Below are 23761 nucleotides of genomic sequence, written 5' to 3'. Positions count from 1 at the left end.
AACACTGGAAATATTTATTGTAACGCAGTGTCGGATTTGGGTTTCCCGCCGGCTGGGGCAGCGCGCTCCCGCCCGGGATCCCAGCGCTCCGCTGCCCCCTCGTGGCACAGCCAGCAGCGCCCGGGGAGCCCCCGGGCCGGGGCCGGGCTGGGGCTGGGGCCGGGGCCGGGCTGGGGCTGGGGCCGGGCAGCCCGCGCTATGTCCCGCTCTCCAGCTGCCGCTGCAGCGACGGGCACCGGCGGAGGGGAGCGGGACAGAACCACAGAACCCCTCCGATGGGATCATCGAGTCCACGCCGTCAGCTGGACCATGGCACCAAGTGCCACAAGCAGTCTTTCCACAAACACCCGCAGGGAGGGTTACTCCCCCGGCTCCCTTGGCAGCCCATCCCAAGGGGAACGGCGCGCCCGGGGCCCGCCGCGCCCGCAGCCTGACAGGGGCCGGGACGGGCCCGGCGGGCGGAGCCGGCGGCCTCGCGAGAACGGCGCCACCTCTCGCGCGGCTTGGGCAGCGCGCGGTTTTTGTTCTCGCGAGGCGGGCGGTGAGGCGGCGCGCGCGGGAGCGGGGCCGCGGCGGGGCAATGCCCGCCCGTAACTCGGGCAGCGGCAGCGGTGAGGGGCGGCCGCGGGGCACGGCCCGGGGTGACCGCGAGTAACTGCGAGTAACTGCGGGTAACCGCGGGTAACCGTGCGCTCCTTGCAGAACCGCTGAGAGCCGAGATGGGGGACCAGGCAGAGGCGGTGGTGATCACGCCGGCCATGCTGAAGGAAGAGGAGCAGTTGGAGGCGGCGGGGCTGGAGCAGGAGCGGCAGATGCTGGAGAAGGTGAGGGGCGGCAGGGGTCTCCGCGGGCTCCGGGGTTTGTCGGGGTGCCTGGGGGCCGGGGCCGTGCAGCTCCTTCGGTTTCAAAACAAACAAACGTGAGGGGCTGATAAAGGCCGTACTGTGGTGTATAGCGCCTTTTGATCATCCACCGGGGGCCTTTATTTTTCTTTTTGTTTTTAAAGGCTACCGGGGAACTCTTGCTCTTAGGGAGAACCCTTCTGCATTTTATATGCATTGAAATTTGCAGTGGGAAGATTACGTCTTTGCTTCTGTCGTTCTGAGTCTAAAAATGTGAGGTATAATGCCTATAAAGTGGGCTGATTTTTAAAAGGATAGTAAGTTCGCATTCTTTTGAATATCTGTCTGAAACATTAAAGACAAAACTTTTCTGGTTTTGTTTCTCAAAGTGTACATAACACTTCTTTCCCTCTTCGGTTAAAACAAGCTCACCAGCCAAACGGCTTGAGTAGAGTTCTGCAGATCCTTTCCAGAAGAAGCCTGGTTATGTGTTTCTTTCAGTAGCAGGTATAGTTTATGCAGAACTGATGAAGTAGTCTAGCTGAGAAAGCCCAGCTAACAAGGACCAGGTTTATGCCACAGTCTTGGTCTGCACTCCTGCTCTTCTCTGCACACAGTTGAGCGGGATCTGCCTGTGACCTGGCATTGTTGCCAGGAGAAGCAGACGCGTGAGCAAACCGGGAGGCGATGTTTGGTTTGTGTACCTTGGTTTGCCTGTGTTACAGGAAGTAGAATGCTTTGGGAAATGGTACCTCCCACCGCAAGTGATGTCATCGTTACTATGCTACATTTCCCCCTTGCTGAGAATGTTCTCAAGCGTTGATGTTAAACACCAGTCTGTTTTGGATATGAGAGCATGGTGCTTCTAGACCTGTGCTGATCCATTATATAGTATTCTGATAACATGATAATTTGTGTTGTGTTTCAGACATAAGGAAATAGAAGCTTGAAGGAACTGTTCTCTTGAATGCTTTTTGGGGAATTGTATTCTAAGGAATCACAGAATGGTTTGGGTTGTAAGGGACCTTATAGATCTCAAGATGTTCAAGGAACTATATAATACAGAAATCAGATGATGGGTTTTTTTTCCCTATCTTAAATGGACACATTCTTCTAAGGACCTGAAAAATACCAGTCTCTAAGGCCTGGAACTAATTTTGATTGCTCTTTTTTCCTTACTCCAAGCAAGACAAGCTAGGTTTTATAAAGGTATGTTTTGATGATGCATTATTTTGTGATACTGTAGTTAGAAAAGAATATCGATTCTCCCAGAAGTCTCATAATATTCTTTGTTGCAGACTGTAAGTGATGAGGTAGCATGTTGGAACTTCAGGTGTTCCTTGATTAGACTAGCAACTAAAAATTTGGAGGTAATACTTCTTGAAGGTAAGGAGAAAAAGAAAACCTTTGTAGAGCAAACTTTCTCATTGCACAGGAACTATTGAGAAAAAAAACTTTAAATTTTAATTTCTTTCACAAGGACCACTTCTGTAATGATGTTGCAGTGTGGGGTTTTTTGTATTCTCCATTTCTTGAGAATCTACAGGACTTACCTCTAGCAAGAATATAGCTCCATTGCCCTGTATGCTTTATCACCTTTTCCCTGTGCAGTCAGAAGCCAGTCAGACCAAGGGGATTTACTCCTGTAGTTACCACAGGCTTACTGGGAGGCAGCTTCCGTGTTTCCTATGCTTGTCACTTCGGCAAACCCCCTGCCAGGTGATCTGTACAGCAGTTCAGCAAAGGAGCTGTCAGTTCTTTTTGAGGGTTAATGGTGAAATACCGCTGTGCAAATATGTGTGAATGTAGCGTGGTGACGAAGAGTGGCAAGGTTCTGACCTTTTCAGTCAAAAAAGGGAGAAAAACCGCTGTCATAAGGCTTTAAGGCTTGAGTCAGGCACAGTGAGATGTCAATAAAGTGCTGTTCATCTTTGAGTTTTCTTTTTTCCGCTTGAAATTTTTGAAGTTGGTCGAGGAAACAGTCCCTCAGTTTGGCTAAATAAGAATGCTGTGTTCACTCCAGTAAAAAGTGAGCAATAGCAGTTTGCTGAAAAAGTAGGTTAGTTTTAATTATATTCTCTTTTGGCATTGCCATCAAGAGTTGATCTTTCTGAGCTCAGATACTTGTCATCTGAAGGTAAAAACCTGGACTGGGGAGAGCAGAAGCAAAGAAAATCACGAGAATGCAATCTCCTCCGCTAGAGAAATTGTGGGAATAGATCTTCCTCTCTTAAAAGAACATGGTGATTGCTACCTGGTTGGAATTCCTTGGAGAAAATCAAGTTTTGATTTCTGGGGGGACAGATATATTCTCCACCTTTTCAGTGTTTCACAGTGTGTCCCATGATTCAGGAAATATCCCATTTCCTTGCCTTGCTATTAGTGTATTTAGTTTCAGAAGAATCCCTTGTTTTTCTGAGTCTTAGCATGCCCTTCCCGCTGTGTTTCTTTTGAAGGCAGTGACATAGATAAGCATCTTGTAAAGCTCTGCACCTTGTGCTCTGGGTTTCTCTTGCAGATGCTAATTTAAAACTTTTCACTCTACAACTATTGTAGAGGAGGGGGGAATGGCTGTCTCTTCTTCCAGGTAACGAGCAATAGACAGAGGAAACATCCTCAAGTTGAGCCAGGGGAAGTTTAGATGGGCCATTCTTGGAAAATTTCTTCACTGAAGGGGTGATGAAGCACTGAGACACAGCCTGGGGGAAACAGTGGAAGCAGCACTCAAAAAGCGCGGAGATGTCGCACTTCGAGGCATCCTTAGTGCAGTGGTTTAGTGGTAACTTGGCAGTGCTGGTTAATGCTTGGACTCGTGATCTTGGGTCTTTTCCAAACGAAATGATTCTGTGACTTGTTTGGTGTCTCGGCTTTTCAGACAGTGTTAGATGAATGCAGAGGGATGATTGTTTTTTACTTTTTGGGAGTGTCTCGATACAAGTTTTAAAGAGTAATTTGCAAACTTCTGAATGCACAGCCCTGGCCCTGACTAATTCAGCAGCAGTTACTTTCAAAAGCATGTGTGGATTTTGTAAGCAAAGTGAATAGAAGTTACTGTTTTCGTATTGGCAATTGACTTGAGCTCTGTAAAACTGTGTGATAGTGTGTGATAGTTTTGTAGCTGTCTGTATGTCTTGTTCTTCATGAGAAACTAACTTGGTGTAAATGTCCGTGAAGGGATATAATAATACTAGGGAAGCTGTGCCGAAATTTGCCAGGTTGGGTTTTTTCCTCAAAAATTTTGCAGACTACAAATAAACTGAGGTTTAATTTTTGCCTTCGAGTTGAGGCATCTCTGAGTCCTTGAATGCCAAGTGCTGCTATACCAGGGGTGTGTATGGTGCATGTGCAAGTGACTGCAACCCTCAGTTACTTCCTTAGAACACTTCATAGCTACGTGTGAGTCCATACAGTCACACATCATAGAGTATGATGGCTGAAAGGAAATGGGTCTGTGTGTGAGGCACTTCAGAGTTAATGCTTTTAACACAAGCAATGGTTCTTCAGTATAATCTCAACTGTATCTGTAAATGATTGACCTGTCTTTTTGTTGGCCAGGCTCGGACTTCTTGGGACAGGGAATCAAGTGAAATGCGCTATAAAAGGCTTCAACATTTGCTTGAAAAAAGCAACATCTATTCCAAATTCTTGCTAACCAAAATGGAACAGCAGCAGCTAGAGGTAGGTGTGTTCTTGTCTGCACTGGGAATTCTTAAGCTACTGTCTGTTTGAGGTTTTTTTTCCATCCAGCTGTTTGAAGTAAAAATGTTTTTAAGATTGCATTAGTAACATTAATGGAACCTAGTACACAGGAATTACATGATGCTTTATGTAGTGCTCAGAATTTGTTCTATGAATTAAAAAATGAATCAGACATGGAAGAATGTGAATTATAATTTTAAGTCACAGTGTAAAGGTGGCACTAATGCCTTTACTGTTCTTTTGGCCTGAGTGCAAAGAAAGCAGAGTAAGTATTTCAAATAAGAACGGAAGTTAAAGGGAGCTTGAAAACATGGAGGGAGGATAGAAGGTGCAAAGAACTGACAAGTAGGAAGGTGAGTAGCCTGTTTGTGTTATTAACTGAAAGCTGAGGATGAGGTGTACCTTCAAGATGCTAACTTAGGCCTCCCTCAAACAAATCGGTAAATTACAGTGACCTGAGGCCATGCTGTTCCCAAACAAGAGTTTCCATAAAACAGTGTTTCGTGTCTTCTTTTTTTTTAATCCATGGGCTACTGAGTTCATACCTAGCTTAGTCTTGACTTTACGTTTCTGAACAAGCTTGCAAGATTTTATTCTTGAGAGAGAGGGAAAAGCAGGAAAATACTAAGAACAACAACATTTTCTGTGAAGGGACACTGATAGACTGCAGGAACCTTCTCTTCAAAATATTTCTCTAGTTGAACTGTCAGCTCGAATTCATGGTTATTGTGTTGCTAGAATGTGTATTTCAGTACTAAATCTTGCTCCATCTGATAAATACCAAGGTCTTCTACTCTTTCTTTGGGATCCTTCTGCTTTTACTTCAGCAATCAAAGAGATGGAATGAAAAATCTTAAGTTCTTCAAGACTTGAAAGCACGTCTTTGTTAAAGGCATTCTAGGCTACTTACGCTGCTGTCTGTTCTGCAGTGAATATGTAGTATGTATAAGTTGGATAAATGGAAAACTTACTGCAGTAGATTTAATCTTCAGGAGTTTGCAGTTGGGAATATTTTTGTTGAAATCTTTCTAAATTACTGTATTTAAGTGTTTAAAGTATTTACTGAGAAGCAATTTAGAGCAGTGGCACTTTCTTGTCAAAATTTTGCTTTATTGTTTTAAACTACACTAGAACAAACTTAGTGGGGTTGCAAAAACAATGTCCACAGAGTACATGGAACTCAGAATTAGCAAGTAATCTATCGCTTCTGTAGTGGATTAGTACTCTTGTGGGTATTATGGAAAGGTAAGAATTGCATGTGTGGTTTTTATTTTGTTTAGGAACAGCGGAGGAAAGAGAAGTTAGAAAAAAAGAGAGAGATGATGTTAAAATCGGCCAAGGTAAGATTAAGTAGCTACTTTATGCAACTTTCTAAATAAGAGTCTGAGAAATAACAATGTTTTGACCAAGGTAAGTAAAATAAGTAAGTTTGTCCAGTATTTGTCTTGCAGGATCTATCTAATATACCATATTTATTTTAACTGTAGTAAGACTGTTTGAAAGTGCTTAAAAGTTGTATACCATGACAGTAATTTTTAGGGAATGTTTTTGACTAATTATTATTAGAAAAAATGGTTTCAGTTTGTCTTTAAGGAGATTTTTGTTTTAGCAATGATTGTTTGTTCAGCCAAAATAGTGAATAAGGAACAAGAAAAAATAAGCAGGAATTTTTTTCTTTTGCTGTATTTTTGAAAACTATTTAGTAGTAGAAATGTTTCAAGAAGGTAATGGTAGGAGTCTGATTACACGTTTTTGTCTGTGTCATTATAGAGATACATAAGATGATGAACCTCTTTCTGTGGTTATTTTCTAGGGTCAAAACCCAGTTGATGGCAAAGAGGAGAAATCAGGTAATGTATTAGGCTTTGCCTTTTTTCAGTACTGGTGGGTTTGATTTCCTTAATGTTTGATGCATTATATAAACTCGAATATTATTTTACAGGTGCAAAAAAGAAAAGAGGAAGAGAAGATGGGACATACAACATATCAGAAATTATGTCCAAAGAGGTATGCCCTAACTATAAATAGAGTGTCTGGATTTTTGTAGCACTTTTAATTGGTGAGCCAGTTTCTGTGACATCTGTATTTTAGAGCACTCCATTCTCATGTATTGCTACCAGATATTATCAGCCATCAGTCTGTGACCAAAGATGTATGTAACAAGCAGTGTTGTCACAGCTGTAGATGTTGGGTACTCTTTTGTTTTTTCAAGTCTTTAGGGAGGCAAGCTTGTGAAGAGTCTATGTGTCCAATTGAATTTTCAGCTACCCTTTGTAATTGAAATGTATTACTTGGTGTGTGGTCTTGTTTTAGAATCACTTGTATGATTAATGATTTTGTATGTAAAGCTTTTTAAAGTATATCCAGATTAAAAGATAAATGAAGACATTACATGAAATACAAATTACAGTAGCCTTTAAGGTTGAAAAGCGCATAAGCATGTTTTTTTTTCCCCCTGTTTGTTTCCAGGAAATATTGTCAGTGGCAAAAAAAAGTAAAGCGGAAAATCAGGTATGTTGACACATATTATTGCAGTTTATGAGTGCTAAGCCCAAAGGGAGGGAGGGCTTTTTATATTTTGTAGTATATCCCTAAACTTTACCTGTAAATAAATATCTTTGCTAGGTATTGAAGTCCTGAATTAAAGTTTAGAAAGGTGGTATAAATGAGTGCACTTAAATACTTATTTCAGAAATCCAAGCTGAAAACTTTTAATTTGTTTTTTTAAAAACCTAGTTTGAAGGTATTTATACTTTATAGATTGCTAGTAGCTTCAGAAATAAAGGAAATAGGAATTTATTTTAAAAATATTTGTGTTGGTGTTTAAGACTTAAAACCAGTAATTTTTAAGCAGTCAAATGTGGAGATAACAGTCAGTAATTTTTATGATAACCAGTAATTTTTAAGCAGTCAAATGTCTCTTTTTTGCTTCAGTAGTTCCAGAGCTGCGTGCACAGTGTGAATTGCTTCCTAACATTAGAACAGCTTACAGAAAGGAAAGCCCTTCTGCTTACAGAAGGGAAATTGCTGCATTGAATGCCAGCCTCTGTGAGGAAAGTTTTAAGTCTGTTTACTGTTATGGGTAGAAAATCATAAGCCAAATCGCTTCAGTAGCTGTCACTGCTCTTGAATTCTAAGGGAGAACAAAGTCTACTCTTGAGTTGACAGTTGACTCGAAATCTTTGTGTCAGAGACTGAATTATTTCACTGCACATTAAAGCTGGTGTTAATTGGGAAGAAGTATGTCTTAGCAGGCTTTGATGTGCATTGCACTTGTCTTATGCTCCTTGACCTTCCTTCTACAGGATGAAAGCTCTGCTGACAGCCTGCATCCAGAAGACCTGCAGAAAAATGGAGACTCAAATAGTGTCATTAAGGACAGGTTGTGTCAAGCTGTACGACTCAGTGCCAAGCAATTTCTCGATCCAGTGCGAAAATTTAATGGACAACCAGTGCCTTTTCAACAGCCAAAGATTTTTACTGGTGGTGTAATGAGGTGGTACCAAGTGGAAGGCATGGAGTGGCTAAGGGTATGGATGCAATTGAATTTGATCAGAATTCCTGCTGATTGCAAACTGGTGTGGAGGGGAAGACATATTAGAAGTCTATGATCTCAGTTGGTACAGGGAAGGTGAAGAGGAGAGAGTTATGATCTTTCATGGTACAAGAAACTGGTGTTATGAAAAAGTTGTCAAACAGCAAATAAAATGTTTCAGTGTGGGAAGAACATTGGTGTTTCTAAGCCTTTCTTTATAGATTTTCTGTCTGGTGTTCTCCATCTTTTAACATTTGTTTTCTTGTTCAATTCAACCTCTCCTTACAAAGTTTGTGAAAGCAGGACTATACACCCTACTGAGGAACAGCCTTATTTGTTTCTCTCAAGGGCTTCAATACCTAGCCCAAAGGTATTCAAAGACCTGTTACCTTTGCAGGTTTGACACAGATGAATTTTCATTCTCTGTATCTTGGAGTCTTAACATTTTTAACACACTGTGCTAATATTACTAGTTATGTCTTTAGCTTCTGAAATAAAAAGCTATAGGAATTTGCCATCAAAATTACGCATATACATTTTTAAATTCCACCTGTTTCAGCATGCAAGCCAAATTTAAAATACATAAGAATCAAAACATTTTAGTTCTGCTGCTGATCTCATATTTTGTTTAGATTTTTTCTTTCTGTTTTTTCTCCCTACAAGCATACACAGTCTGTTTCAACAGCCTTAGACTCAAGTGAGTGCCACTAAAATTGCTCACTCACTTCTGTTACTGGAAAGTGCCTAGTGAAGACAGGCCTCTTCTGAAAGGAAAACCAGTTTCCTTAGTCAGGCCCCCAGTTATAATAACCTTTTTATGTGTCTTTATTAAATAGTAGAGAGTGGCCAAAGAGCAATTCTGTGTCTTTCTGTTTTTTTGTGAGAGGTTGCTCTGGAGTTTATCAGAGTAGGCAGTGTCTGCACAAAGAACTTTGGCTGGAGCAGGTGCCTGTGTTAGCCAGGAAGTGCACCTTTTTCTTGTGGTGAGGTAGCTACAGGAGCTCCATGCCTACAGAAGCTGCTTGAATAGATACCACTGAAATGTCAGCACAGTCATTTCGTCTTTTGGAAGGCAGAACTAAGTGAAGTTTCAAAACTGGGATGAGTAGAGCCTTAGGTAATGCGAGCTGTACTTGCAGTTAAAGTGCCTTCTCCTGCAACACTAAATTATGTACTTTCCTTTGAAACTGTTCTGGTTTTTGTGCCCTAGTCAGGCATGTAGTTGGCTAGGAGTGCGTACATCTACATGAGAATATCCAGCATTTACAAGATACTTGTATTTATTTTTATAATAGAATCATCTTCATCTGTAGTATAAAATGGGCCTAGTAGAGCATTTCCACAGATGTTACATTCCTAAAGGTCTTTGTTTTTTCAAATGTGTTTTGATTATTTTGCATTTACTATTTTTTTTTAATATGCAGATGCTTTGGGAAAATGGTATTAATGGCATTTTAGCTGATGAAATGGGGCTGGGGAAGACAATCCAGTGTATTGCAACAATAGCACTGATGGTGGAGCGAGGGGTCCCTGGTCCATTCTTAGTATGTGGTCCTTTGTCTACTCTTCCAAACTGGATGTCTGAATTCAAGAGATTTACTCCAGAGGTAAAAGAAATTAAGACTTTTCTTCTTTTTCTTTAGGTTTAAAAGCACAAATTGTTTCATTTCTATTCTAATTCTTTGCCTTGAAGCTTTCTCTATATAGAATATCATTTTAATTGTTGTTGTTTATGTGGTTACTACAAACTGTGCTGTGACTTACTATGTATTTACAACCTTCTTATAAGAGATCTCAGTGTTTCTACTGTCCTCCCATTAGCTTAAAATGGGCATCATAGTCCTGACTTGTAACCTCTTTTTTTACAGATTCCACTAATGCTCTATCATGGAGCTCAGCAGGAGCGTCGTAAACTGGTTCGTAAAATACGCGGAAGACAAGGATCACTGCAAATCTACCCGGTGGTCATTACTTCCTTTGAAATAGCAATGCGAGACAGAAGTGCCCTGCAGGTACCCAAGTTCTCTTAGCCCTAGGACTGTGTTGTGCCTCAGTACTGATAGCAGTGCTTTTGAGCACAGTAAACCCACATGCTGCCTGAACAGTAAGTTTCATACTGTAGCATGTATATTGGCATTCACGTCTGTTTCCTTGGTAGTAGTAGCTCTGCAATTTAATGCTTTAAGTTCTTCAAACAGACCTGCTCTTTTTGTAACCTTCCTGTAGGTGATGATTAAGGACTTTTAGAGCAAGAACTATACTTAGTGTATAAATATTGTGATTAACATCACAGTGGTAATTTCAGCAGGAGAGAGGAGTTTCTTGTAGAAGTTTTAACCAACTGAGCTTTCTGAAAGGCAGTCACATGAAGCAGATGTGTGGCATTCACTGTTTGGGCTCAGCTCTATTAGTCTGGCAGAGTGAAAAACAGTAAATAGAACCTTTGTAACAGGCAGTATCAAACAGTATTATTGCTTCTTAATTAATCTTACACCTGTTTTGATGGAATAGAGCTAAAATTTACTGAAATACCCTTTATTTTCATAGAGCTGCTACTGGAAGTACCTCATAGTAGATGAAGGTCACAGGATTAAAAATATGAACTGCCGCCTTATCAGAGAATTGAAGCGATTTAATGCAGACAATAAACTCCTGTTGACTGGTACTCCCCTGCAAAACAACTTGGCAGAGCTTTGGTCATTGCTTAACTTCCTGTTGCCAGATGTGTTTGATGATTTGAAAAGGTAGGTTGCAGTCTGATAATGGAAACTATTCTGTTTGTTCTGTTTGAGTAGTATTATGACTCCTTAATTATTAAACTTATCAGCATGTGAAGAGTTGTTTTTATGGTATAGTTGTAATTCCAGTATGATTATTTGGTGGCAAAGGCTTTGAAATGTGTCTTGCCTCACACTTAGTTGTTTCAGAAAGGAAGGAATTAATTGTCTCCCTAGATAGTGGAAGCTCAGCTGTGAGCTAAGACATAAACATTAGTGGTGAGAGACATTTGTTTTATCACAAATGCCTGGTGCTATTTTTTGGAGATTCTCAAAGGTGTTGGATGAAGCTGTGTGGGGCTGGCAGGCACAAGACCCACAGATCCTTCTCTGCAGCAGTAGGGGGTCAGGTGGAAGAGCACTGCCAAAAGAGTGTTTTGACTAATTTTTGGAAAAAGCTATAACCTAGATGGAATGTAATAGATAATAATGAATATTCCAACTAGTACAAGTATTTTTACACACCACATAAAACCTCAAGCTTCTGAATTGACAGGTATATTTCAGAAATTCCTCCGATACACCTTCTATTCATGATGGATGTGAATGCTTTATTTTTTTTTTTTTAATCATAGGATAAGAGAACAATAGATACTTCGTAGCTCTTATTCTTCATTATTTTAGTAAGCTATTTTTATCCTTGCTTTGTTTTTATAGCTTTGAATCCTGGTTTGATATTACCAGCATTACAGAAACTGCTGAAGATATTATTGCTAAAGAAAGGGAGCAAAACATCTTGCATATGCTGCATCAGGTTTTCATTTATCCTTCATTTTGTATATTTTATGATATAGTTGTAACATTGACCATTCATGTCCTGAAGTATGTCAAAATCTTGTTTGTGATGCTGAATTTTGGTCTGAGGTTTTTATTGTGGCACTTCTGGACTTCCTGAGACTTGTAGGGTTCTTTTCAATCTTCGCAGTACTTACAAATGCTGAAGGACCAATGTATCTCTTTCATAGCCACTCATTTTTATTCTTGGAACTGTATTTAGTTTAACTTAATTGCAGTTACAGACTTCAATTTACCAAGAGATTTAATCAGTGTATTTATTTTGTTGAAAGATAACTTATGTCGCTTTTAGGTGTTGAACAGAGTACCTTTTGACAAACTAGTTATATAATATGGCTGTGTTCAAATTTACAGTTAAAGCTCTTTTTTAAGAGAGTGTGTGGAAGTAAATGCTTACAGACCTATCATTTTTCCATTATAAGCTGCTGGTGAGGGATCTAAACTGAATCTTTTATGTATAATTATTGATGACAATTTATTTTGGTTAAAGGTTTTGAGCATTTTCAGAAAAACTTGATTTAAGAAACATAACAAACAATATGAGCAGTTTTTATTAAGATTACTTTCAGTTATTGGAATTTGTAAGAAAGGTCTGTAACGTAGTTACTGCTGCAACCCTACTAAGCCCTTCAGAATTTTTTAAATGTTAAGGGGTGTGTTTCAACACATGTTAGTACCAGCATGTGCGTGAAAATGTTGAGTAGGCATATGTATTAAAGAACTAAATATATGTGCAAATTAACTCTCTTGCTTTAAATGGCAAAATAGTGTTTCATCAGTAGGCCTGCTTCTGTGTTGTCTTGTTTTCTTTGTTCTAAACTAGCTGTGTTGACAGCTTTGAGTAATTGTAGCATCTGCTCACCATTTCAGATTCTGACACCATTCTTACTGAGAAGGCTGAAATCAGATGTTGCTCTTGAGGTTCCTCCTAAACGAGAAGTTGTGGTGTATGCACCGCTGGCAAAGAAGCAGGAAACTTTCTATACCGCCATTGTCAATCGCACCATTCAGAAACTGTTTGGAAATAATGAGGTAGCTGCTGATAAGGATGTTAGGAATGTGCTTGCTTGTAATAGTTTGTATGCAAAATCATATTGCTACCATTGTAACTAAACCTGCTTTTATTCTTAAATTTTTAGTCTGATGTATTTGCTATCTATTTCAATAGCAGCAATTACTGTGATAGGCCTGTGGCACCGAACTAAAACAATATAAATGTAAATGTATGTTCTTGATTACTTGTAGCTTGGGAGGGAAAGAGCACTGTTTCCATAGAGTTAACAGTTTCAGCTTAGAATCAGTAAGGTATGAATGTAGCTTCTAAAATCAAACAAAGTTTCAAAATCTACAGTTCTAGACCTTTACAATTCAGCTGCATATTTTACATAGCCAAAATTTAAGCTGCTGAGTGTAAATAAGTGTTGCATGATGCACATTACTGAGGCCTCTTTTCAGTTTTGAGAATTCTTGGATCAGCACAGGCCTTTGATTCTGAAGCTGGCTGCTGTTGATGGCAATGTTCTCATTTCCCACAGGAAGAAGTAGTTGAGTTGAGCTCTACAGGCCGACCAAAACGCCGTAGTCGGAAAGTGGTTGATTATTGTGAAGAACATAATGGTTCGCCTGATGACTTGGAAAAATTAATCAGCAAAATGCAAGAGGAAGTAGAAAAAGAGAGGTGCCTATCTTGAATGATTTTTTTTTTCTTGTACTGTCTATCTTCCCTCTTAGTTTGCTTCCAGCTTTGCTTACTGAAATTGATCAGGAAGAATGGCATTTTGTGGTTCACAATCCTTGTAGCTTTATGGTTTGTTTCTTTGATTTTACCTGGTATTCACTGAGCCATGATAGCAGTGATTATTGTGCCATCACTCACTGGCTCATTAGAGTTGCAGTTAACTTCAGGACGCTATTGTGGTTTAACCCGAGGCAGCAGCCAAGCACCACACAGCTGCTCACTCACAACTCTATCAGTGGGATTGGGGAAAGAATCAGAAGGGTAAAAGCTGGAAAACGTGTGGTTTGAGATAAAGATAGTTTAGTAGGGAAGGCAAAAGCTGCACATGCGGGCAAAGGAAAACAAGGAATTAATTCAGTGCTTCCCATGGGCAGGCGGGTGTTCAGCCATCCGCAGGAGAGAAGGGCCTCATCATGCATAGCAGTTGCTTGGAAAGACAAATAGTGTCACTATAAATATCCTCCACTTTTCCTTCTGTTGGTGGCTCTAAATTGGTTGAAAGTCCCTTGGGCATGAGGAGGTTCTTCAGGTTGAAAAGTGTTTATTTTGCTAGATTTTTATTCTAGTCTAGTTCTAGTCTAGGTAGCCTCTGAGAACAGACAATTAAATCTATGTTTGTGTTAGATTTATAGTATGCATGGATCCTTTATATTGGAGACAGTATTTACATGTAGAAGAGCTAAATAGCTGTATTCATTGTGATTTCTGCAGTGTAGCCAAATTGGGATAGGCAGACAGCTGATTCTGGAACATCTTGGGTAGTGCTCCCCAAGAAATCTGACCCTGTGGTCTGGTGAGGGCTTGCTTCTGTTCACTTTTCTGCTGGGTGACTTGCATGAGTCAAATTATGCTTCTAATTACTCCTGACTGCTCTTAAATCAATTATGGCAAACAGTTATGCTTTCGTTGCCAAGTGTGCCACTCTAAAAAGTTTTGTCTGGTAATAGCTTTACGGACTATAAGGGATTTTGAGCACATCACAGCATGTGAATCCGTTGTTTGATTTTGTTGTAGGGTTTTTTTTCACTCAAATATTTATAGCATAATAAGGGGACACTTTAAGTACTAATAAGATGTTGTGTCTTTTCAAGGCCAGTGGTAGAAGTGAGCATTCCCATGGATTCAGAGGTGAACCTTAAACTGCAGAATATTATGATGTTATTGAGGAAGTGTTGTAATCACCCCTATCTTATTGAGTATCCTTTGGATCCTGCGACACAGCAATTCAAGGTACACATTTTAAAAGCATTAGAGAAAATTTGTTCCAGGCATTAAAAAGCAATAGACTGGGAGCTGATGGCAGTAACGAATGACCTTTTCAATGTATTTGGCATACGCCTGCTATTGAATTCCAGCAGTATACTGAATCATTATTTGAAACTTCTGTAGCAGCAGTAGCAGGGACCTGTTCAGCTGCTGTGCCCATTCAACCTTTGCACACTGATGCCATGGTGTTCTTCATTGTGACAGCACTCTTCCGCTGGTGGAGAGTTATTCAGAGTTGCTGGCTTCCGTTGACTCCAGGTGCTTTAGGGGCTGCCTCAAGGTCTCCTCACCAGGGTTATTTTTCAAAACAAATGCTAACCTTGGTGAGCTGTTCATGAAGTAAATTGTACACGCTGCAGGAGGTGTAGTGGTAACATTTAAGTGTGAGTTGTTGAAGAACTGTACCAAATACAACAGTCATCTGTTCAGAGAATACAGCATATTTTCTCAAAAGGGAAAAAATCCAAGTTATATCACAAAGACCAGGTGGTAGTTTAATCTACACAAAGCAGATGGAAATACAGGAAAGTATGAAATAATTTGAATTGAAAGAATTTTAAAGAGCTGGAAGTTGCTTGCACATTCTAAATGTAGATGTAGGTATGTGTAGTCATGTTTCCTATTTGGTGAGTGATAACAGAGCCTGCTGTACTCAAGGGTATGCTGTTGAAGTGTATCAATGTAAAGTCAATGCATAAAAAGCAGATTCCCCAGGTTAGTGGGGAGGTTAGTGTGTTGAAAATGGAGACTGTTTGACAGCTGACACCACCCACAGGAGTTAGTACTTGCTCAGGAGGATGTATTCCTAATTACCGCAGTGGCTGCTGTATGTTTCAGACCTTAGAAGTTTCTATTTCCCTGCCCTTAGCCCATGGCAAGAATTAGATCTAGCAAGGTCTCTTGAAGAGGGGTTTAAGGCAGCAGTGTGAAAACTTGCAGTGAATTTCTACGGCTTGGCTGGTGTGTAATAACTTGTTCAGCAGTGCCTCTCTGTGTCCAGTAGGGGGAAGCCTTGTGTCTTAATTACAAACTGGGAAAGAAACGGCGAGCGCTATTCCATGAGGAAACGTTAACAACATGAGAGTTTCTCCTTCCAGAAATGGAGTGAAAACTAATTAGTTAAAAAGAATAACTATTTGGGCATATGAAATGGTGGAGTTCAATTTAGTTTCATTATGATTTAAGTGATTCAGTGTTGTTTGCTTAAATTAACATCACTTCCAATGGTAAAGCTTTTAGTTAAGAAAATGATGCACACTTGTTTCAGTGAGATTTCAGAGAGCTTTTATTGATGCTTCTGAGTTGGGACACCATTGGTCTCCTTCCCTCCTAATATATGATCCCCTCTTCCCTGTTCCAAGGTTGATGAAGATCTAGTAAAGAATTCAGGCAAGTTTCTACTCTTGGACCGAATGCTCCCAGAACTTAAAAAGAGAGGACATAAGGTAAAGCTGAAGATTACTGGAGGGATGAGATACAGTCATCTCCTTAGGAACAAAAAATGTTATTAAGGAATCTTTCTGGTTTTGTAGGTCTTGTTGTTCTCACAAATGACTATGATGCTTGACATTTTGATGGATTACTGTTACCTGAGAAATTTCAAATTCAGTCGACTGGATGGCTCTATGTCCTACTCGGAGAGAGAAGAAAATGTAAGTAGATGGGCATGTCCTGTGAGCACATTAGCAAATTGTGCCTTTGCTGTGACACTGGGATACGATTTTGCACAGCACTTTGCCTTTAATAGGCAAAACACCTCTATGCTGAAAACTGTCTTCTGCCTTAGTATCTGCATGTCAGAAATACTAAAGCAGTAAAGTGTGCTGCTAACCATTACCTTGAGGTATGCCTAAAATGCAGTGCTTCTTAAAACCTCTGACAGCTTGTGTTGTATTTTGTGTGATTTTAAACAAGTCTCATTAAACATTAGCCATGTTATGTTTGGTCCATCTACTTTTTTTAATAGATGAAATCTCTTCCAGATGCATCAATTTAATACTGACCCTGAAGTCTTCCTGTTCTTGGTGAGCACAAGAGCTGGAGGCCTGGGCATTAACTTAACTGCGGCAGACACAGTTATCATATATGACAGTGACTGGGTATGTTGACAGATTGTTAACCTAGTGATAGGTGTCAAAAAATGCTTTCTTTTGCTGCTTTTGATAATCATTTACAAACCTATTATGATATAAACCATTTCTATAACTTTAATGAGGTGTTACATGAAGGTAATAGTATCATGTTAGCATGTGCAAACATTTTGTTTGTGAAATAATACAGCCTCATTTGAAAAGTCCTGGGTTACTGAATACAACATTAGAGCTGGTTTCTGAGTTTGCCCCTGAGTTACCAAAAGCAGGAGGGTTTTTTTGTGTTGTCAATACATTTCCTTCTTTTTATTACTTAAATTTGAGTGTGCGTGGACCTTTTATGGGTTCCCTGGTTACAACAGGTGCCATGTTAGTACCAGCTCCATGAATTTCCTGTGATTTGCCACATGTATTTCAGCTAGCTAGGATTCTGCTCCTTCTGTAAATCTGGAGGTTGGGAAGGAAACGACTGAGGACTTTTGTGTCTTCACTTTATTTTAGTAGACAGTGCTGCAATTTTCAGCTTTAGATATGGCTGAAAACTTTTAAAATACCTTTTCTTATCTTCTAACAAAGAAACCCAACACAAACCTACAACTAAAATTATCATCTAAATCTGTCACGTTAACCATGTCCATCTGTAGAAAACTGCAGCACTTAGTGCAGAAGTTGTAGTAGTAGTCTACAGTAGCGCAGTCCATGCTGGTTGGGTTTCTCTGCCTGTGCAGCTGTAGCAGCAGAGCTTGTCATGGATAAGCTTAAGACTCAAAAGTGGTGGAGTTGTGTTAAACCATGTCTCTTCTGCTTCTGCAGTGACTCTGAGCTCCCCATTAAAAAGGCTGCATGTGGTATGTCCTTTAAAAAAAGGATAATGACATAACTAAATTGTTACTGATTTATTTCTTTATCTGCTCAGAACCCCCAGTCAGACTTGCAGGCCCAAGACAGGTGTCACAGAATTGGCCAGACAAAGCCAGTAGTTGTTTATCGTCTTGTGACAGCAAATACTATTGACCAGAAGATTGTGGAGAGAGCTGCTGCCAAGAGGAAGCTGGAGAAGCTGATTATCCATAAAAGTTAGTATCTTTCTCTTGGGACTTCATGTCAGCACGTGTTGCTTCTTTAAATCTCAAGCTGTAACAAATTGCAGTATCCTGTTTGCCTCTGTCCAGTGTGTTATAACCACTGAAGTCCAGTCCTGTTTGAACAACTGGCCAGTGCTTGGTTTTATGTACAGAGCAATGGTGATTCTTGTGGTGTTCTTGATTATATGGCTTGTCATACTCAAAAGACTTTAGAATGTGATTGCTTTGAAGTGTCCCTTTTGGAGATAAGTTTTTCTTGTACAGATCCTATAGGAAACCTGCTTTGCTTCTGTAGCTTATTCTATTTGTGACATTTGGACTGCAGCTCCTTATATATAGCAATTTCCAAACATTAAGCTCACTTGAAGAATTGCAATTCTTATAACTTGGCTGCTGAACAATAACTAATTTTATATTAAACTCCAGATGAGGCTAAAAACTTCTCATCATTCTTGTATTATCATATTGAGGGGGAACAAAGCCTTTCCATGGGGGCATAAAGGGGCAAAAAGGCCACACCTCTCTACTGCACAGTCAAGCTTAAGCTGTGGTTTGCCTCTGGTTCTGGATGCTGTTATCTTTGATGATTACTTTGTCCTAGCATTAGCCTTTTTCTTTGTAATCTCTTTGCACTACTGTCTTGGTGTGACTGCCAGGGCTGCCTCTTTCTAGGCATTTTGTTGACTAGTATACTTTCTTGGTTTGGTTTGGTTTTTTTAATGATTTGATAATGGTCCAAACTGAAATTAAAACCCAAGCAGCAAGATGGAGCACAGAATGGGCTCTAATAGATGACTGCCATGCACTAAGACAGCAACAGAGACTGGGACTACTTGTACTGGAAGCAAGACAAGTGTCAATGCCTTAGTTTTGCAATAAGTTCAATATTTATCTTGGTATCTATTGGTGTATCACTTGTAAATCTTGCAGCTTAGGTAAGGGTGTCACTTCAGGAACCTTTGGATTTATTGTGTAAATGTAAAGCTGATGCTATGGATTATTGTGAATATCTAAAAATTGTTGGAACTTAGGAGATGCAAATGAGGAAGGAAAATGACAAAACTATGTAGGGTATATACACTACAAATACTGGAGCTTAAGAACTGGATTTTGTTACAAAGCGTCGGGTTTTTTTGGCTTTCCATCTTGTGCTTCTGTGGCATTGTAGAGAGTTGCTTGGGAAACTCCTATTATGGCAACTTGAGACCTGCATGGAACTGATTTAATACCATGTGGTTGTGAAACTCTGAAAGCTAAAAGAGAAAGACAGCATCACTCATAACGCATGAAAGGACCTGGAGCATGTCTGTCAGTGCTATGGATGTTAATGGGGGGGAGAATCCTATAGCTCAGTCTGCTCTGGAACTTGAATCTTACTGCACTTTACAGATAAACTCAGAGTTCTTGAAGGGAGATGGGAAGAGATGTAGGGAGGATTTCTGAAGCCAAGGTACAGGAAGGAACATCAGTGGGATGAAAGGAATCAGTGAAGACACATTAATAAAATGGGTACATATGTTGATAAAAACTGAGAAAACTTGGCACAGAACAGCAAATCTTGCCAGTGTCCTTGAAATGTGTAAGGCTGAGCTTGATTTCATGCTCAGCTTTGGTTAGGTAATAATCTTGTGTAATGTTTTTTACAGCTGGACTGACATCCAGATTTGCTGTAAATAGGTGCCAGCATAGTCTCAAGAAAGCAGTCTGTCAAGGGTATTACTTTGTCTGTCTGTTTCATTAAACTGAGGCTGTTTTCTCTGCAAACCACATTTTTCACATATTTCCTGTCTTTAGTTAATACAACTTACTTTGTTTTAACCAGCTTACAATACAAAGGGAACAAACTTCAGCATCCACCATATAACTTTATTTACAATGTTTTTACTGTAAGTAGAACTATTGGTTTTTTTGCTCTGTGTGTTCATGTGGGCATGTTCAGTTGGTGTTTAAATCAGTTCTTCTGCATTCTACATTTATGTCTACATGCATACACATTATAGAAAGTGAAAGGCCTGCATGCAAACCTTCATGTACCTCTGAGTCTATCAGTGTAAGGTGTGTTTACATGGGGACTAAAACAATGAAACCTAGTATTTTTGATATTCAACAGTAATTTGTTCTAATCTCTGTGCTTTCTTAAAATCTATTCTTTCTACAGATCAGTTTAAAGGTGGCAAATCTGGTCTAGCACAGTCAAAAAGCTGCCTGGACCCTCAGGAATTGTTAGAATTACTGAAATCCAGAGACTATGAGAGGTATGTAGATTTCATATTTCTTGGACTATGAGTTTGTAACTTGTAACTTGCAAGCAGCTGTCAAGAGCTCTCTTGTCTAATGAAGTGGTATGTGGATCTTCAGAGGAAAGAATGTCCTAGGGATTCTGCTACATGGGAAAACTGAGAGATTATTTCTTCTTTAACAGGGAGGTTAAAGGATCTAAAGAAAAAGTAATCAGTGATAAAGATCTAGAGTTACTTTTGGATAGAAGTGATCTTATTGGTAAGTCTGAGTTTTCATGTTTCTTTACTCTGTTCAGCAGTAAATTCGTATTTTGTAAGAGTCTTTATATGTAGAAAGCTGCCAAAGCTTCATTTCACTACAGCTGTGTTGTCCGTTTGACAAAGGACCCTTTGGTCCCTTTGTTGACATTTTCAATATGGTTTGCTGGAAAAGAAATAACAGAACTTAGACAAAAGTATTCCAGAAAACCACATTCAGGCATGCTGTGCCCTGAGCATACTGTGAATGACAAGCACAGATTAGGAGGTGTCCTGCAAAGCAGCTTTCAAGGAGAGTTGCTGTAATTGATCAAAATAGAAATTATTCTCAGGAAAGATTTATTCCAGCGAGCTTAAAAAATGTATTTTGATGCTGCCATAATTCAAAATACATTTATCTAACATTATCTAACATTTTTTGGGGAAAGAAGTCAAGTCTAACATTTGGAAGAAAGAAATCAAGCTTTTCAGAGTTCCCATGGCTTATCAGTGGATTGGCTATTTAGCAAAACCCCCCATCCAAACCACAACTCTTTTTTTGAGGTTGTCTGCAAATTCTAGTGCTTGATCAGGCCAAGATATTATTTTAAAAACTCTTAACTTTGCTGAGTGGAAAAATTCTTGTCCAGTCCATAGATCTGGAATACTTTTGTATGATTAGTAGATTTAGTATGCCTTGTTTCCCTGAACATCTTCAGCAGAACAAGACTCCAAGCGTAGATACAGGGAAAAAAACCCAGTCATGACAAAATTTAGAAGTAAAAATTTTAGCCTTAAATAAGTATGCTGTGTGTAGTTTGTGTAAAATTAATTTGCCTTAGGAAACTTTTGCTATATTTTAGATAATTTAGGAAAAAAAATTAAGGCATTGTTCTGTAAAGCTGCTTATTTCAGTTAACTGGCTAATAATATAAAAAATTACTCTTGATGAATGGGTAGTAAGATCTATATCTTTACAAGTTTAGACTATGAAACAATCTGATTTCTCTTTCCAAGTTAAAGAAGGTGCTGTTTATCTTGTTTTATTAGTGTGCAACATATTTATAATAGTTGCTTTTTTTTTTTCTTTGCTCTGCTAATCAAAATTACTATAATAAAGTTGTCAAAAAATGTTAATACAAACATATTAGTCTGGCATCATATACTGAATTTTTTGCTATAGCTAACTGCAGTTAGTGCTTTAGAAAGCAAAATTCCAGCTCCCACCCTGGTAAGCCATAATTGTTAAATTTATATAAATATAATACTTCTTCATTAGCTTAGTATTCACTGGAAAGGCCACAAGTGATTGCAATTTCCAAGAAGACAAGTTTTCAGGTCCTTGAATTTTTGGAAAGGATATTACTTATCAGAGCCGTAATTTTATGTTTCTCCTGGTAATTTCACTAAATAGGTTTTCTGAGTATTTTTTTCAGGAAAATGAGACTAGTTCAGGCAGCTTTTAGAACTGTTTTTCTCCATTCACATTTAGCCAGAGATGTTGGAATTTTTTTCCTAGAAGCATACAGCTGAAAAATTATTTTAGTAGCCAGCTGTTGATGAAGGAGCAAAATTGTTTTATTAGCTTGTTCTCCAATTCTGCAGAATGGTTTTTTCAACTTGTTTTCCAAATCCGTTTTCTGCTACACCTCTGATTGTTGACCTTTGATTTGTTTTAATCTTAGATCAAATGAAGGCCTCTGAAAAAATGAAAAAGGAAAAAATGGGTGTCTTCAAAGTCCTAGAAGAGTCATCAGAGTCCAATGCAGAATGTGTGTTTTAATATGCAAATGTGGCCTCTAAGTAGTCTTTCAGATCTTCCAGAGATGTCACTTATGCTTGCTGGTCCTTCATGCTGACTTTCCTTAAGGCCTTGTTCAAATCCTTTGTGTTCTTCCAGTGAATTTTAACATGTTCTAGACTATAATGCAGGTGATAGTGGTAGCTTTAGTAGGCTTTCATAAAGAAAATGAGCATGTTTCACATTTGCAGCTAGTTCTTGTACTCAGTGGTATAAACTGGCAAATTTGTTAAAAAAATCTTCCTGTGGAAGTCCTAAACTCCTGTTTTTTGATTGTTTTTTTAAAATATGGTGTCAATTATAGTTTTATTTGGAAGGGAGAGAACATGTACCTTTGTTAAAGCCATTTGTGTAGCTTCTGTTTTTAACTTCTGAGAATTATTTTGATGAAATAAATATCTGTTTTGTTCTAAAAGTCTATGGATCTTGGCTTCTTGAACAAGCAAAGCTGATCCATTAATTCACACTTTCCTACTTATTTAGCACATTAGCCAATGTCATACTTTTAAAGAAAAACAAGCTAACCCCGCAAAACAGCAGAAAAACACCCACACAGAAAACAGAAGCCAAAAAGCAATGAGCCTAAAACAGCCTAAATCTTTCTGGTGCAGACATTACTTCTGTGTTGACTGCTGGTCAGCCTGTGCAGCTGAGTTGCCCATTGAAGCAGATGTAGGGAGCTACAAAGCTGTTGAAGAGTCTGGAGCAGAAGTTTTGGAGTGACTGAGGGGGCTGAGGGTGTTTAGCCTGGGCAAGGGAGAACTTCCCACTCTACAGCGATGTGAAAGGAGGTTGTAACAAGTAACATGCTCTATTTTTTCCCAAGTAACATGCTCTAGGACAAGAGGAAATAGCCTCAGGTTGCACTAGTAAAGGTTGAGATTGTATATTAGGAAGTTTGTTCACCAAAAGACTCAAGCACTGGAACAGGCTGCCCAGGAAAGCGATCCATTTCTCATGGAAATGGCTGCCCAGCAGTTGCCATTCCTGGAAATATTTAAGATGTGGATGTGGCACTTGGGGACATGATTTAGATGGATCAGCAGTGCCATGCTAAGGGTTGGACTCCATCTCAAAAGTCCCAATGCAATGATGGCAGCTAACTCCCTTAGGTTAAATGCACATGTAATATCCTTTACCTCTTGACTGCTCTCTTTCCAGAAAGTACTCCTTGGCTTTCACACACACACAGGGACATTCTGCACTTTCCCCTACCAGAACACTTACCTTTCTCTGGACACTCACTCTCTAGCACCTCAGAGTCCTTGTAGCAAGGGGCCTAGAACTGGACACAGCACTGGATGAATCAGGCAGCTTTTAAACTTTCAGCTTTGGTTGGTGAAAATGTCTTTTATGTGTCATTTAACAGATGCAGTCATGGAATTGCAGCTGGAACTGTCACAGTTGCAGTTGTGCTCATTAACATGAACACAGATAACACAGAAAAAACCCCCTCTATCAACTCAGACTTCAGAAACCAGTTTTCATTCACTTCATGGTCATAATTACTCTATTGGCCTGATAGGAAAGGGAATCTTATAGTAGCAAGAGATATTTATACTTACCTCTAAGGGAACAGATAACTGTTAATGAGTAAGCTGACTTTGATCTTTGCCTGGTGAAAGCCTCATTTTGATGGTAATTGCTAAAGACAAA

At 39.4% G+C, this 23761-nt stretch overlaps 1 protein-coding gene across 1 annotated transcript; it reads left to right on the top strand.

Annotated features, from left to right (window-relative positions):
* Positions 1 to 541: 541 nt before the first annotated feature.
* Positions 542 to 22451, top strand: HELLS (helicase, lymphoid specific). The gene is made up of 22 exons (XM_084210229.1): positions 542 to 611; positions 703 to 824; positions 4398 to 4520; positions 5822 to 5881; positions 6355 to 6391; positions 6484 to 6548; positions 7011 to 7052; positions 7847 to 8071; positions 9501 to 9683; positions 9945 to 10088; positions 10624 to 10820; positions 11511 to 11607; positions 12519 to 12680; positions 13184 to 13326; positions 14478 to 14616; positions 16014 to 16097; positions 16185 to 16304; positions 16635 to 16751; positions 17659 to 17818; positions 19986 to 20082; positions 20250 to 20326; positions 21990 to 22451. Exons 1-22 carry the CDS (start codon positions 581 to 583, stop codon positions 22085 to 22087), a joined length of 2523 nt encoding a protein of 840 aa, XP_084066355.1. The 5' UTR covers positions 542 to 580; the 3' UTR covers positions 22088 to 22451.
* The last annotated feature ends 1310 nt before the right edge of the window (positions 22452 to 23761 follow it).

This window comes from Fringilla coelebs (assembly GCF_963513975.1).
Source record: "Fringilla coelebs genome assembly, chromosome: 8".
NCBI classification, from domain to species: domain Eukaryota; kingdom Metazoa; phylum Chordata; class Aves; order Passeriformes; family Fringillidae; genus Fringilla; species Fringilla coelebs.
Note: the sequence above shows the minus strand (reverse complement) of the source record. Positions and strands in the feature narration are given on the sequence as shown.